The 17,741-nt window shown below is 38.7% G+C and overlaps 2 protein-coding genes and 1 long non-coding RNA gene across 7 annotated transcripts in view; 2 read left to right on the top strand and 1 right to left on the bottom strand.

The window, feature by feature from the left end:
- Positions 1–3,389, top strand: part of LOC131952139 (ly6/PLAUR domain-containing protein 1-like) — a 192,431-nt gene extending 189,042 nt beyond the window's left edge. For all 5 annotated transcript variants that reach the window (XM_059314701.1, XM_059314685.1, XM_059314693.1 and 2 more), the window contains 2 exons: positions 2,306–2,482; positions 2,891–3,389. In XM_059314701.1, coding sequence (XP_059170684.1) covers positions 2,306–2,482; positions 2,891–3,243 — 530 coding nt within the window. In that variant the 3' untranslated portion in view covers positions 3,244–3,389. The remainder of the gene's footprint in view (positions 1–2,305; positions 2,483–2,890) is intronic.
- A 2,226-nt stretch (positions 3,390–5,615) lies between these two features.
- Positions 5,616–7,744, bottom strand: LOC131952267 (uncharacterized). Its single transcript, XR_009388523.1, has 2 exons — positions 7,564–7,744; positions 5,616–6,329 (listed from the first exon to the last, which is right to left on the bottom strand). It is a non-coding gene; the product is annotated as an uncharacterized LOC131952267 (long non-coding RNA).
- A 3,812-nt stretch (positions 7,745–11,556) lies between these two features.
- LOC131952165 (ATP-binding cassette sub-family A member 2) overlaps positions 11,557–17,741 on the top strand; it is a 44,337-nt gene continuing 38,152 nt past the window's right edge. Inside the window, exons 1-5 of the mRNA XM_059314722.1 lie at positions 11,557–11,677; positions 13,157–13,321; positions 13,713–13,913; positions 15,706–15,959; positions 17,275–17,506. Coding sequence (XP_059170705.1) covers positions 11,578–11,677; positions 13,157–13,321; positions 13,713–13,913; positions 15,706–15,959; positions 17,275–17,506 — 952 coding nt within the window. The 5' untranslated portion in view covers positions 11,557–11,577. The remainder of the gene's footprint in view (positions 11,678–13,156; positions 13,322–13,712; positions 13,914–15,705; positions 15,960–17,274; positions 17,507–17,741) is intronic.

Below are 17,741 nucleotides of genomic sequence, written 5' to 3'. Positions count from 1 at the left end.
CATTTTTATTTTAGCTTCCTTTAGATCAGGGTGTGAAAAAAGTCTTTAAGCAAAACAAGAAAAAGATGTTTAATCACAGATTACAATAAGTGCTATCTAATATGAGAACAAAAACATAATTACTTTTACTTTGTAATAGAAACGTCTGTATCTTCGTTATTAATCCCCTACAACCCATTTTAAGGATTACGTGTCATCTTATATAAAGCGACACATATACTGTTGACTCGATTTCAGCCTTCTTTTCGTTCTGGATTTGCTTCCATAGCCTTTGTCCATCTAAGAACAAACAAAAAGCAGCAGTTGTTTAATTTTCGAGTTGTATTTATTTATTTATATATATTTTTTAATTTTTTTTTATATTCAGCATCCATCGTTGCGTGTGTTTTGGTATTATAGAAACCTTCAAACACAACATTTTCATGAGAAAAACAATTATTCTCAAACAAAATGCAATCCCCAGAATCCAACATGTGCTACAAATGTGCTACCAGTATCCACTCACCAGAATCCATCATATGCTACCAATGTGCTACCTATATCCACTCCCTAGAATCCATCATGTGCTACCAATATCCACTCCCCAGAATCCATCATGTGCTACCAATGTGCTACCTATATCCACTCCCTAGAATCCATCATGTGCTACCTATATCCACTCCCCAGAATCCATCATATGCTACCAATATCCACTCCCCAGAATCCATCATGTGCTACCAATGTGCTACCAATATCCACTCCCCAGAATCCATCATGTGCTACCAATGTACTACCTATATCCACTCCCCAGAATCCATCATGTGCTACCAATATCCACTCCCCAGAATCAATCATGTGCTACCAATGTGCTACCTATATCCACTCCCCAGAATTCATCATGTGCTACCAATATCCACTCCCTAGAATACATCATGTGCTACCAATGTGCTACCTATATCCACTCCCTAGAATCCATCATGTGCTACCTATATCCACTCCCCAGAATCCATCATATGCTACCAATATCCACTCCCCAGAATCCATCATGTGCTACCAATGTGCTACCAATATCCACTCCCCAGAATCCATCATATGCTACCAATGTACTACCTATATCCACTCCCCAGAATCCATCATGTGCTACCAATATCCACTCCCCAGAATCCATCATGTGCTACCAATGTGCTACCTATATCCACTCCCTAGAATCCATCATGTGCTACCTATATCCACTCCCCAGAATCCATCATGTGCTACCAATATCCACTCCCCAGAATCCATCATGTGCTACCAATATCCACTCCCCAGAATCCATCATGTGCTACCTATATCCACTCCCCAGAATCCATCATGTGCTACCAATATGCTACCTATATCCACTCCCTAGAATCCATCATGTGCTACCAATATCCACTCCCCTGAATCCATCATGTGCTACCAATGTGCTACCTATATCCACTCCCTAGAATCCATCATGTGCTACCTATATCCACTCCCCAGAATCCATCACGTGCTACCAATATCCACTCCCCAGAATCCATCATGTGCTACCAATGTGCTACCTATATCCACTCCCTAGAATCCATCATGTGCTACCTATATCCACTCCCCAGAATCCATCATGTGCTACCAATATCCACTCCCCAGAATCCATCATGTGCTACCAATATCCACTCCCCAGAATCCATCATGTGCTACCTATATCCACTCCCCAGAATCCATCATGTGCTACCAATATGCTACCTATATCCAATCCCTAGAATCCATCATGTGCTACCAATATCCACTCCCCTGAATCCATCATGTGCTACCAATGTGCTACCTATATCCACTCCCTAGAATCCATCATGTGCTACCTATATCCACTCCCCAGAATCCATCATGTGCTACCAATGTGCTACCTATATCCACTCCCCTAGAATTCATCATGTGCTACCAATATCCACTCCCCAGAATTCATCATGTGCTACCAATATCCACTCCCTAGAATACATCATGTGCTACCAATGTGCTACCTATATCCACTCCCTAGAATCCATCATGTGCTACCTATATCCACTCCCCAGAATCCATCATATGCTACCAATATCCACTCCCCAGAATCCATCATGTGCTACCAATGTGCTACCAATATCCACTCCCCAGAATCCATCATGTGCTACCAATGTACTACCTATATCCACTCCCCAGAATCCATCATGTGCTACCAATATCCACTCCCCAGAATCCATCATGTGCTACCAATATCCACTCCCCAGAATCCATCATGTGCTACCAATATCCACTCCCCAGAATTCATCATGTGCTACCAATATCCACTCCCCAGAATCCATCATGTGCTACCAATGTGCTACCACTGACATGTCATCCGGCTGTGTCACTGACATTGAGGGTCTCATCAACGTTACCGCGGGTAACGAGAGCAGCTACCAGTACGCCAAGAACTGCACGGATTCGAACCCGGAGTGGGACCGTTGTATGATAGAAACCTGGGAGACTGGAGGTAGAGACCGCTAGTACATCTGATTGATGAAAAATCATTTGACTTACACTAGTATAACTGACTAACCCTTGATACCTTCATATATATAAGACTACCACCCCCCCCCCCCACGAATTACATGGATTTTATATAGAAATCAAATACTGTTACTGTTACCGCCCCCCCCCCTGAAAATATTAAGTGCCCCCCCCCCCCCTCCCCGGAGAAAAAAGTCTTGAAAAAAACTGTCTGGCGCTAAAACCTTTTATCGACGCTATAACAAATGACTGACGTAACAACATATTATCGAGAATATAGCATAACTGACATTTACAACATATAATTGATATTTATAACTGACGTAACATATAATTGGCCTACGTTTTACCCATAAAACCACCAACACACTCATACGTTTCAACTTTCCAGGCAAACGGACCGTCTTCAACCGCGACTGCACCAGTCGTAACGGCTTCATCATCGTCGACGAGGGCCATAAGTTCTACAACCTGCCCGCCAACAACTACACCACCTGTGAGTGGGTCTCCACCGTCAACCACTACATCTGCTACACCCTCTGTAAGGAGGACTTCTGCAACGGCCCCCAGCCGCCCAAGAAGTCAGACTGTCCGGAGAGAAATAGGAGTACAAGTTCTGATGACTACTATGACTATGATGTAGATGATCCTTGCGGTGGTCCTAACACTGTGTATTTATCCAAGGAAACCATTTGGTTCGCGAGTTTGGTTGCCATATTCTTTAGTTTGTTAGCGTCATTTTAAATGTCCCTGCTGTTACGATTATAAGCGCAGATTCTGATCAATACAGATTCATGCACTTCTGAGAATAATCATTAGCGTTTCATTAAAAACCAGAGTTTCTTTCAGGCATCACTTCTGGGGTCTAGTGCCCCCTCCTCCACCCAAAGCAAGCCTACCGCCGCCAATCTTCTTCCCCCTCCCTTCACGTTCAGACGAAATAGAATAAAATATATAAGTCATATTGAAAAAAGATTGCTTTATCCCATCCCCACCAATATTTAAATCGCCCACTCCGTGATTGAAAACTCATAGTGCGCCCCCACCCCCACCCCTTCTGTAGAAAAATTGTTGAACGAAACAATGAATAAAAACACAAGACTGCTTTCAAGTTAGTTTCGAGACGCTATCCTTATAAGCTGGATTTTAAATGTGAGGGAGGTTCATGGCTGTGGATTCTGGGATTGAGGAGTCAGGGGGGCGGGGGGTGGGGGGGGGGGGGGTATAGTATTATATGTTCTGATCTCAAGTGATCATTCTTGACTGACATTCACAGTTCAACAAATAAAAACATTACGACAGGGGGCGCTACTCTAACAATGTTACCGCACATGGTCATCTCCCCTGTTTGTTTTGTCACACTAAGTGTAGCATGTAGCGCGCCCTGTGGTACTGATAGGATGTTCTCTTTACCTTGATTGTAGTCCTAAGTCAGGGGTCGGCAACCTTTTGAAGCGGAAGAGCCAAATGTTACAATTTTCAAAATTTCCCTGGTTTTAAAGAGCCACTAACATTTTTTTATTTCAAATATTTTATTTTTTTATTAAGATTATTAGTATTTGTGCAAAGAGCTGGAGAGCCGCATCTTGATATCAAAAGAGCCGCATGTCCTTAGTCATTCAGTGTAAAAAATGTTTATACCTAGACTGAGATCTGTATTTTCATTCAGGGTCTTCGTTTAGTCAAAACGTTGAGACAAAAATTCCCAGCACCATCAGACTAACAAGAAAAGTCATAATTTATTACATAAAAATGAAATAGACTTGTTTTTACACAATTTAGTATTAATTAAAAGATGTAATTTGTTTTTAAATTCCTTTTTTATGGTATTTGATGTATTAAATTTGTTTCATATTGGTTATTTTTTTGTTCTAAGGAAAATAAAATAAATGTATACGACTGTTTGTTAGTGAGTTTGTTATCATATTTTTATCTTATGCGCTGACAACGTGCACTCGGTTTGTATTTATTACAACCTCAACAGGCCTCAAGAGAAAGAATTGCACTCTTAGCTAGTTCATTGTTCTGGCAATGTACATCACGTTTGTTTTCATTTTAACCTTAGCAGGCCTCATGAGAAAAAAAATGCCCCAACTCTTAACTTGATTGAAGTGTTAATGGTAGTTGTTTTTATTATCTTGAAAGTAAACATTTCTGTGGATTTGTCTTTGTAATGTACATTGCAGCTTTGAATTTTTCCAATGAAGATTTACGAGGGTACATATTATTGAGTGAGTTGTGTATTATACTTTAAAGCAAGAAAAATGCGAGCGGGTGAATGGATATTTTTTTTTGTATTATTTTATTGTGTGCAAATCTGTGCGTGAATAGTCCACTGGACAGTAGGATGTAGATCGGGTCAGTTTCTGTGTGGGCACCTCGTGCTTGAAGGTATTTGTTTTTTATTTTACTTTTACATGTGTGATTGGTATGAAAGCGACCGCCGATGTTTCTCGTTTTCTTTCTTTTTCATCTAAAACGAGATAGTGGGCAACAGCAGGTCTGATACTCAAGTGGTGTGTTCTTTGTGTTGGTTTAAAATGTATTTTTGTATTTCCTATACCCTTGGCGTGTTTTTGGACCACGTGATTTAGATTGATGTTTAGGTGGGTTTCCTAAACTGTCGCGTATGTGTGTGTATGTAATTTACTTGATTATTTTACTTTATTATTATGTGTATATATTTTACATGCATTTTATTTGTTTTGTTTACCCCCCCCCCCCCCCCAGGGCTTACATAAGGATGTAGGACTGGACCAAAAGTCACAGCTTCCTCGATACAGAACCCATCCAGCATTTAACCGTGACTGGCTCATGTCAAGAAAAAAGCAAGACAGCTAGGCATATTCAACGTATACACAATCTCTTAAAGGCCTAGGTAGGGGAAAGTTCAACTCTACTTGAACTGTTGAAATGGACCGTAATGTCCATAAATATATAACTTTACAATATGGGTTAGAGTTAGGCTTTTCATAAAACTTCATGTGTTAAGAGAACCGTTGACCATTTAAGAACAGAACAGATAAGCTATGTAGTGTGTACATGAGTGATTAACCCATATATAAACATCGCATGCATGATGTTATTCTTTTCAAAGAAAATTGAAAAAAAAAAAATATTTTTTAAATATTTTATTTAGAAGTCAATTTTGAGATTTCAACAACATACTTTTCGAGACTTGAAATTATTTTAAATTTTTTTTTAACACAAAAGTGTTTTGTTTTCATTTCATGTAGTATGGAGTAGATCTACTTCCGTGAGATATTTTCATTTAAATCTGCAGCACTGTAAATACTCCAAACACAGCAGTTTGTCACACCCTCCACGGTACAGACCAACAACGAAGTAACCATCGTTACAGCGGCACAAGCCCTCTTGGTCTAAACACTGAACAACATCCTGTGTGTAGCAGTGACCGTTTTCATCAGGGTGGTTTCTGGGTTTAGCGCAATGTCCGTATTCAATGTTATGGAGTCCTGATGGACGTACAGACGCGACAGTCCTGTACAGCCCGTAAAGATAATAACCCATAGGACAAAATGCCCAGCCTTGGTAATCAAGAGTTATCCCCCAGTTCGCGGTTACTTTCACCAAGTCGTTGCCTTCCCATGGCGAAGTCGGATAGCAGCATTCAGCTCCTTCCAGGTGATATATATCATCGGTATCATCACTGCTGCTCCTATAGAAGCCGTTGATAAAGTAACCAGGGTTGGTGCATTGTGACGTACCTTCCACGTCAAAGCTATACCCCCAGTCGGACTTGCTGCAGCCAGATTTGACGCCAAGTACGTACGTGAAGACGATCAGCGACAGCAACACACGCGACATGACTGAAAATAAAAGAATTAATTGATTCAATTAGCGATAGGCATATTAATGTTCTATACATCATTATCATCTGTTCCAATTTTTTCGCAAGACACATTGGGCAGACTACGTAGAGTTCTTCTCTTTAAATGACCACGACATAAGGGAGGAAAGTGTAGTCATCGCTATACGCCTTTGTTTCCCTAACGTGAGTCAGGTACACATTAGAGTTGGGTGGACTCAGAAACACTCTTCAGACTTGACACCGGGTTAGCAGTCGTAAATTCTACCATCTGACTACACTTACAATACTTAAAAAATGTGAAATATATTTCAAATTCTGATGTCAGAATATCGTTTAGAAATGGAGAGCAACCCCCCTTCAATATGTTGACGGAGATTGTGTAAAAAATATTTCCCCCAAATGATTTCCTGGCCGAGAAGACAGCGCACTCGATAACATGTCGACTGGCGTGGGTACGAAACTCCGGTGAATACTTCAAATTCATTGAAATAATTATTTTGACGTTAGCTTTCATAATTCATTCATTTTCTATTCACATGAGGTTTGAGCACAGTAAATACAATAGAGTGAAACTGATGTTTTTACAAGACAAAACTTGTTGAGGTGTGATTTCTTTTCAGACGTGTGTAGTAAGGTTGCCATGATGAAAGCCGGACGTTTTCCAGACACTTGCCGGATGCCCGAAGGCCGATTTCCAGAACGGACACTCTCATTACACTACATAAAGGCCTAAAATTAGTCAGTAGTGAAACAACAAAATTAACAAAGAAAGGCTTAAGATTAGTCAGTAGTGAAACAACAAAATTAACAAAGAAAGGCTTAAGATTAGTCGGTAGTGAAACAACAAAATTAACAAAGATGGGTCTAAGATTAGTCAGTAGTGAAACAACAAAATTAACAAAGACTGGCATAAGATTAGTCGATAGTGTAACAACAAAATTAACAAAGAAAGGATAAGATTAGTTAGTAGTGAAACAACAAAATTAACAAAGACTATCATAAGATTAGTCGATAGTGTAACAACAAAATTAACAAAAATAGGCATGAGATTAGTCGATAGTGTAACAAAAAAATTAACAAAAATAGGCATGAGATTAGTCAGTAGTGAAACAACAAAATCAAAAAGATGGGCCTACGATTAGTCAGTAGTGAAACAACAAAAATCAACATTATATTATACACAAAGAAAGGCATAAGACTAGTCAGTAATAAAACAAAGAGATTTACTTTACCTAACGTGTAATGTAGCTTGCTCGCTCAGCTTTCTGTAACCCACAATGACTCTCGTCTACCAAGTCAACACGTTAATTTAATATTGATATTCTTTTAATTAAACGTGTAAGCTACCATCAATCTTATTTTAATTAAGTAGTTAATTTTATACAAGCCGAGAAGGAGTGGGGGTAAATGGTGGGTCGTTTGGGTTCAACTGAACAAAACAACATCGTAAATAAGCGACCTCACTTATCGACTACTCACTAATTAATTTATGTAAATTGGCTATCGTGAAGTGTTGCGAAATTTAAAGGCTTGAAGAAAAGGTAACTGCTGTACAATAAAGATTAATTGTTAGTAAAATGTTGGTAAATTATCACTGAGTTTTAGATAGATGATTATTTATATGTAAAATGAAACAGATGAATGTAAATAAAACATGAACTTTTTTAGTCACACAACAAGTAGATTCATTAAACTAAATAAACCGGGAATGATCTCCCCTAAACTTTCTCGAATATTCTTATATAAAACAACAGGGGATGGCAACTCTGGATATAGACATGACTTTTAATCTATTTTTAATTATTTAAACTTTTTAAATAGAATAGAATCTCGTAGAAAAAAGAATTGAACACCAAGTGAATGCAAAACAAAATGTGCATAATAGTACGGGATATTATTAGTACTTTATAAATTCACATGAGTTTTTTGAGAAATTGGAAATAGCGTAAATTTCTACTTCCGGTCAACGGAAATTACTCAAGGCAGAGAATTAGATCTTTTACTTACATGTGAAATTTCATTTATCTATCTGAAATAGTACTCAAGTTATAGGCTTTTGAAAATTTGAAAGTAGAAAAAGTTCCACTTCCGGTTATCGGAAATCGCTCAAAAGTTGATACGGATCTACAAATTGGATATAATACTTATAAATGAAATTTCATCAACCTAGCTGTAACGGTACTCAAGTTATCGCGTTTACAGAAACACATACATACACACACACACAGAGACATACGGACAAGATTGCTAAATATGTTTTTCCGACTCAGGGAGGTGTAACGCCGTGAGATTTGAAAAAATCTCGATTATTTTTTTTGCACGATTATAATATTTTCTCTATACTCTGTACAGTAAAAAGTATTGTATCGTATTTTAAGGCTGGTAATCGATAACGTGTGTGTTGTTTCATAGGTCGTCACTTGCTATTGTCAATGTCTCACTAAGTTAAAAAGGTAGTATAGGGTGACCTTTGCTGTGCCATTAGTATCCTTCTGATGAGTTTTCTCTATTTCTTTCGGGCATCTAGTTGGAAAAAAATAGCCTATAGAGAAATTATATTTAAAAATATACTTCAACCAGTGCCCCCACTCCCTGGAAATTAAACAACGCACATCCTCCCTCCCAAAAAAAAGTTTCAAGTGCCCCCACCCTACCCCAAGCATTCCTCGGTGCTTTTCTGAGGTCGAACCAGTGCTCACTTTGAGGGTAAATTAATTCAGGAACGGTGGCGTCACTGGGTCGTGCGTAAACATCAGAGTATCTTCCAGGTATCTCTACCGCCCTCCCCCCGAACGAGATGGATTGTATATAATAAACATACGTTTTTACTAGTGTCCGCCCCCTCCCTCCACCAAAATGTTCACCCACCCACCCCCGAAAATATCAAGTGCGCCACCCCCCCCCCCCCCCGGAGAAAAAAGTCTGGAAGAAACACTGGTCAACATTTACATCTGGATGAATAGTCGCTAGTCTGATGGGAGGTATCTTGTACGTAGGAAGTTAGTGTTAAAGGGTATAATAATCCCTCCCCCCCCCCCCAGGGACCCCCAAAGGAGGGGATTTATTTAATTTTAAATATACAGTTCCTAATGATCGTACGTTCGCGTCGCTTGATATCGACGTTGTCAAAAAAGTTATTGTCAAGAAAATAACAATTATATAAATGCATAATATATACCTATATATGGCCATATATACATATACATACACATACACACACACACATATATATATATATATATATATATATATATATATATATATATATATATATATATATATATATATATATATATATATATGTATATATAAAATTATATATATATATATATATATATATATATATATATATATATATATATATATATATATATATATATATATATATATATATATATATATATATTTATATATATATATATATGTGTGTGTATATTATATATAGCCAAGCTGAGTTAGACATGATTTGATACACTTTGTATCATGATAACGCTCTGAGTTTTACGATGTATTTAATAACTCGACTGGAAAAGGGATGTATTTCTCAGTGACTGTCACAGTTGTTGGTTTTCATGCCACGCCCCACTTGTTTCATTTACTGCGTCCAGAATCCTGCGCCCCCAACCCCGTCCTCACCACTTATCGCTACCTCCTTCAATGTTAATTTAGGGTTTGTGATAAAACGAATGGTATTTTTACAACTTAATATTATTAAGTACGAGAAAAATGGCCCGTTGAGGAAGGATACACCGGGCGCTAGGTTGATAGTGCTGTCTATTTTCTCTAAACTAAAACCACCCCATCCCTCCCCCCACCCCCACCCCCCCACCCCCCCCCCCCCCACACACCAACACCCCCCCCCCACACCAACACCCCCCCACACACCAACACCCCCCCCCCACACACCAACACCCCCAACCCCCACCCCCCACATACCAACACCCCCCCCCCACACACACACACCAACACCCCCCACCCTCACCCCCCACCCTCACCCCCCACCCTCACCCCCCACCCCCCACACACCAACACCCCCACCCCCCCACACACACCAACACCCCCCACCCCACACACACCAACACCCCCCCCCTCACCCCCCCCCCCCCCCCCCCCCCCCACCCCCCAAAAAAAACATGTCTACCGTCCCATTCAACGAAATATAATTATATACTTTTTCCAGTGTCCGCCCCCTCCCCGAAAATTCTACCCCCGCCCCCGAAAATTTCAAGTACCCCCCACCCCTCTCCGGGGAGGAAAAAGTCTGAAAGAAACACTGGTGTCGCGCTTAGCCACTACCCGAAGAATTGCATTAATTATTTTTAAGTTTGGCCCAAGAAAACAAAAAGAAAAAATTCGTTTTGCGCCGCAAAACTAAAAAACGGAAACTTCCGATGCAAGTATGAACACGGAAATGTAAACAAAATTGTCTTGAACACCGAAATGTAAACAGAATAAAATTGTAAGGCAAGCTCGGCTGGCTTTAATTTTATGTTTATATTTTTCTTTTCACTTTTTTGATTGTCGGATTTCAAACCTTTAGGGAAACGTTGGTCCATTTTTCACGTCATGTGTTGTTTCATCAACAACCAAATTTATTCTGGTGCTTAGTTCGCCTGAATGTATTTTTATTGTCAGTACCAAATTCGTTCACTGTTCCTTTTATTGGCAAGTTGTTTTTAAACAATGTGATTGTAATGTCGATCTAGATCTAAAAACCTTTAGGCAATTGCTTAATCTGGAGGGGGAGAGTTTAAATCCAAAATGACGTCACGTTTTTTAAAAAAAAATATTCTCCCGCTTTCCTCATCACTTAAGTCGGACCCCCCCCCCCACCCCCACCCCACCCACCACTCCCTCCGTATGACTTTGACGCCTTTTACCCAGAGGCGTAGCGACCCTTCCCGGCGCCCGGGGACAAACTTTTCATTTGCACCACCCCTCGAACTTTTCATTTGCACCCCCCTCAAACTTTCAATTTGGCGCCCCCCCCCCCTAAGGTCGGCGCCCGGGGACATATGTCCCCCCGCTCCCCCCCCCCCCCCGCCTCGCTACGCTTCTGCCTTTACCAACACGCTTTCCTATATACTATAAACTTATATAAACTTATATAACTGGAATATAATTTTTTTTCTTGTTTTTATTGCACAGAAATATATTAAAACTTATTATATAACCATCTCAAAGTATGTATGTTATGTCTGCAGGCTAGGTGATTAAGTATTGCCAGAATCCAATATATCCGCACCATGGCAGACTTGGGTGAAATGATGTCGCAGTTCTCAGCCCTGATGTACAAAAACATGAAGCTCTATCAAAGATCCATCATTGTGACTCTACTAGAAATTGGTAATTGTTGTGACTCTACTATACATTAGCAAATGTGACTCTACTATAAATTGGTAAATCGTGTGACTCTACTATAAATTGGTAAATCTTGTGACTCTACTATAAATTGGTAAATGGTGTGACTCTACTATAAATTGGTAAATCGTGTGACTCTACAAGAAATTGGTAAATGGTGTGACTCTACTATAAATTGGTAAATGGTGTGACTCTACAAGAAATTGGTAAATGTTGTGACCCAAGTAGAGAGGGACGGTTTGGTCAACTGCTAACACGAAAGTCCCAAGTTCCGATTAAGGGCTCAAGACTCTCGGGCTTCCCTGAGTCCACCCAGCTCTGATGGGTACCTGACTCACTGAGTCCACCCAGCTCTGATGGGTACCTGACTCACTGAGTCCACCCAGCTCTGATGGGTACCTGACTCACTGTCCACCCAGCTCTGATGGGTACCTGACTCACTGAGTCCACCCATCTCTGATGGGTACCTGACTCACTGAGTCCACCCAGCTCTGATGGGTACCTGACTCACTGAGTCCACCCAGCTCTGATGGGTACCTGACTCACTGAGTCCACCCAGCTCTGATGGGTACCTGACTCACTGAGTCCACCCAGCTCTGATGGGTACCTGACTCACTGAGTCCACCCAGCTCTGACGGGTACCTGACTAACTGAGTCCACCCAGCTCTGACGGGTACCTGACTCACTGAGTCCACCCAGCTCTGATGGGTACCTGACTCACGTGAGCGCAAATAAGGCGGCTTGGCATAGTGCCTCCATGAAACATGTGAACTCAACTTCATCTCCCACATGTGTCATGGCAAGAACGAAAAAATATAAAGAGTAGAGATTAAAAATCTTTTGCAACTCTTATATTAATCAATGAACTTATGTGACTTTATTGCCACTGGTAAGGTTTCCATAGCTAACGGCGTTAGATGAAGAAAATATGGGTTGCCATGTGTCTAAAACATCTCAAGCTATGTTGGTACAGTCAAAAGAACTGCTAAACCCGGGGTTTTTTTCAGCCCAACTGTATACCAGAGGCCCTACCTTCTTTAACTGTTAAATGTGATACTTTAGGATTTAAATGTGTTAAATCTGATGTTTTAGGATTTAAATGTATTAAATGTGATGTTTTAAATGTTTTATGCCGCTAAAAGTGATTTTTTAATGGTTTTACGGTACTTCATGTGAAGTTTGAAAGGTTTTACTGTGTTAAGTGTGAAAGTTTAATGGTTTTACGGCGCTAAATGAGATTTTTGTAAAGTTTTACGGCGCTAAATGTGATATTTTAAAGGTCTCACAGTTTTATATATTATGTTATACAGGTTTTCAAGTGTTAAATTTGATATTTTAAAAAATTTTCAACTTAAAATCTGTTATTTTAAAGATTTTACAGCGTAATATTTGGTATTTTAAAGATTTACGGTGTTAAATGTGATGTTTTAAATGTTTTACGGTGTTAAATGTCATGTTTGAAAGGTTTTACGGTGCTGAATGCGATGGTTATTGTCTCCTTTGATGCGGAGAGTCCCAAGGAGATGTTGGCCCATGACGTAGCATTGGGCAAGAAAGATTCACTGTTTCTCGTGCCGGACATTGAAGCCATCAACATTTCTTACAGCGCTGACCTTGACCCTTCGTTCAGTAAGTCACATGACACGTTATACATAAACACAGCACACGTTTAATAGTTTCTTCTTCTTCGTTCTTTTCTGTAATGTTAAATGTGTTTCCTCCCAATTAATTAATTATGTTTAATTATATTGCACATTGTTTCACTTGTAACCAGTGGCGTCGCTAGGTCGGGTGTCTCCCGGTGCGGCACCTCATGGTGTCACCCCTACCCCCTTTTTTCTCTGTAAATTTTGCAGTTGATATATATATATATATATATATATATATATATATATATATATATATATATATATTTCCCACCCACTGCATTATATCTGAGCGGTCAGGCTTTAAGTTTGAATCTCACGGTCGATAATTTTATAGTTACTTTCAATATTTTGACACCTGTTCTAACCGCCAGATTCAACCAGTGTCAAACTACTCCCGAGCCTGGAAATGTTGGAGGAAAACTTGCACCTGGGCAGGATGACCTGGTTTTTCAACCGCGCAATCAACTTGATCAAGTTTGAGATGACCGGCGATCAAATTCCGCTTGACTGGAACTACAAGGTGGTCCTCTTTGAGGAGGTGCCAACGAACTCGATCTTCGGCAACAGTTACAGTAAAAAAATATATTATAAATGATACATTATTTTATTTTTTCTTATGTTCGGGGTACTAGTACGGTATCTTGTAAGGGCCTGATGGTTATTTATGTTGCAGGAGAGGGCTTTTATCTATTTAGATAAGATAATGTCCCAGATCCGAAGTCGTGTTTATTCTATAAGGTGGCGTAGCTAGGGTATTTGCTTTTTTGGTCCCCCCCCCACCGCCCCCCGGTTAATAAATGTCCGCGTTTTTAAAAATCACAAACGCTTTAGTAGTTTAAGATCGGAGAAGATCAAAATCACTTATAGTGACTCAGCCAAAAGTAAAAAGTATAGTGATATACAATAACCTACAAGTCTTAAGGAAATGATTTAAAATAACTTCATATGACTAGTGATATATATATATATATATATATATATATATATATATATATATATATATATATATATATATATATATATATATATATATATATATATGAATGTATATATACACTAGCCGTCCCGGCCAGGCCCTGCTCTGGCTTTTGTGAAAAACATTTCTGTTAAAGACCATTACCTGTGTGTTTAGTAATCATCATAAACCCTGCATTGCCCACCCAAACCACAACCAACCAAAAAAAAAAAAAAAAACGCAAACATAACGCTAACACAATTACAAATACAAACGAAAACAAAAACCTAACTACAAACCCAACCACAACCACAAACACCAATACCAACACAAAAAAAACAACGAAAAAGCAAACGAAAACAAACCAAATCCAAACGCAAAACCAACCAAAAACACAAATACAAACCCAAAGAAAAAAACACAAACAAAAACTAAAAAAAAGAAAGAACAAAAACGAACCAAATCAAAACGCAACCACTAACGCAAACCCACCTAATCACAAAGAAAACACTAACGCGAACATAAACGCCCGGGGCGGAATCACCTGTTTTAGCTTAATGAACGACTATAGTACCCCAACTTATTTATAGTCTTTTGCACTCACTTAAACGAACGCGCCTTTTTCAATTTAATGAACAATTATAATACTCCAAGCTTATCCGTAAAATACCTACAAAATTTGCACTTGATCGATCCCCGCTAATTATGTAATTTTTTTTTTCCCAACACCAAAACAAAGTAATAAAAAGTAAATTCTTTTCCACTAATGCAATGCTTTTATAAAGGGAAGTAATTGTGTTTTCCTAATTTATCAAAGGGAAGTAAGTGCTATAGGACTAAATAAAGACAAAATTAGAATTTTTGTAAAAGATGATATTTTTTTAAAAACTTGTGTTTAATGAACATGCCGAAAATTATTACTTTCAGTTTGATAAATGAAAATTATTTCCCAAAACTTTCAATATGAATTTTTTAACTCATAAATTTAGACCATAAAGACTTTAATTATCTAACACTTAAATCCATCGGAGTATGTCAACGACAAACATTTATTTTTACATACAGAATTGAGCTTTATATATTAGATATATATATATATAGATAAATTTATTTATATATATATATATATATATATATATATATATATATATATATGTATTTATTATATATATATATATATATATATATATATATATATATATATATATATATATATATATATGGCTACTGTGTTCATACATGACTAGAATATACATATATATACATATGTTTCCCATATATATATATATATATATATATATATATATATATATATATATATATATATATATATATATATATATATATATATATATATATATATATGGGAAACAAAAAGAAGCCTCACATATATTTTTTACATCGCAAAGACTATTCACGTATCGGCTTGACCTACTGCCAAGTCGTGGCCACAAAGCTGTGCCTCAACTACTGGAAACAGAAGTTAAACCTGAACCTCGACACCCGGATCCCCATCAAAACGCAGCCCATGCCCAACATAGAGAGCAAGTTTTTCAAGTTTGGCATGCGCCTGCATTACCTGGACAGCGTGCCCTGGACATTTTGTTTGTTCACCATCGTCTCTACCATGGTCATCTCTAATGAGAGGATAGCAAATATAAAGGTCAGCTTAGGGCTAAGGGTAAGGTTAAGAATGGGGTTAAGGGTAATGGAGATAGTAAGGGTAAGAGTAAGGGTAAGCGTAAGGGTATGGGTATGGGTATGGGTATGGGTATTGGTATTGGTATTGGTATTGGTATTGGTATTGGTATTGGTATTGGTATTGGTATTGGTATTGGTATTGGTATTGGTATTGGTATTGGTATTGGTATTGGTATTGGTATTGGTATTGGTATTGGTATTGGTATTGGTATTGGTATTGGTATTGGTATTGGTTTTGGTATTGGTATTGGTATTGGTATTGGTATTGGTATTGGTATTGGTATTGGTATTGGTATTGGTATTGGTATTGGTATTGGTATTGGTATTGGTATTTGTGTTGGTATTGGTTTTGGTATTGGTATTGGTGTTGGTGTTGGTATTGGTATTGGTAATGGTATTGGTATGGGTATGGGTATGGGTATGGGTATGGGTATGGGTATGGGTGTCGGTATCGGTGTCGGTATCGGTATCGGTATCGGTATGGCTATGGCTATGGCTATGACTATGGCTATGGCTATGGCTATGGCTATGGCTATGGCTATGGCTATGGCTATGGCTATGGCTATAGCTATGGCTATGGCTATGGCTATGGGTAAGGTAAGGTTGAGGGTGAAAGGTATGATTAAGGGTTAAGATTAAAATCAGGCTTAGGGACATATATATATATATATATATATATATATATATATATATAAATATATATATATATATATATATATATATATATATATATATATATATATATATATATATATGTGTGTGTGTGTGTGTGTGTATATGTGTGTACGTGTGTGCGTGTGTGAGTAGTTATGCCTTACTAATATACATATTGATAGTCTACACCAAAAATATTAAATGCTTATAATCAATACAATATAATCGTAGATATTTACATTTAAACTTTTACTACACAGATATTCATAGTTTAATTTTTTCAAATATAATTATAAATAATTTTATCTTTCACGTAAATGACCAGAGGCGTAGCGACCCTTCCCGGCGCCCGGTGACAAACTTTCGATTTGCACCCCCCGCCCTCGAACTTTTCATTTGGACCCCCCCCCCCCTCAAACTTTCGATTTGCACCCCCCCTCGAACTTTTTATTTGCACCCCCCTCAAACTTTCAATTTGGCGCCCCCCTAAAGGTCGGCGCCCGGGGACTTATGCCCCCCCCGCCCCCCCCCCGCCCCTCCCCCCCTCGCTACGCCTCTGTAAATGACATACATATTTCTAGTGTTAACTTATACATTATTTTTAAAAAAAAAATTATTTCTAGTCTACTTTGAAGAAGCTCGGACTTGGCCCACTGGTGTACTGGGGCTCCTGGTTTTGCTCGCGTATGGCCGTAGGTCTCCTCATCGCCACATGCGTCTCGCTGATCGCCCTACGTCAGACGGAGATTGGGTTGGTCCTGCACGTCTACAGGCCCTTGGTGTTCCCCCTCTTTCTGCTGTTTGCCGTCAACAGTTTTACCTTCTCGGCGCTCATGGCGTGCGTCGTTCCGAGCGGTCAGTGACAATTTTCTTTCATCTCTGAGAGGAAAATTTACCCATACTTATCCCATTCAATTTCCCATACCACACAATTCGATTACTTTAAAAAAAATGTTTTTTTTTCCCTCTGTATTTTAGTCTTATGGTCTAGGATGGGATATGAGTTACGTTTAATATGAGAGTTAGGATTAGAGAGTAGTGCTTGTGACCTACTTAGGTCGAGTCAGGTTCCATTTTTATTTCGACATTG

The sequence above is a fragment of the Physella acuta genome, unplaced genomic scaffold (assembly GCF_028476545.2).
Source record: "Physella acuta isolate Inbredline_101_S28 unplaced genomic scaffold, ASM2847654v3 ptg000070l, whole genome shotgun sequence".
In the NCBI taxonomy this organism is placed as follows: domain Eukaryota; kingdom Metazoa; phylum Mollusca; class Gastropoda; family Physidae; genus Physella; species Physella acuta.
Note: the sequence above shows the minus strand (reverse complement) of the source record. Positions and strands in the feature narration are given on the sequence as shown.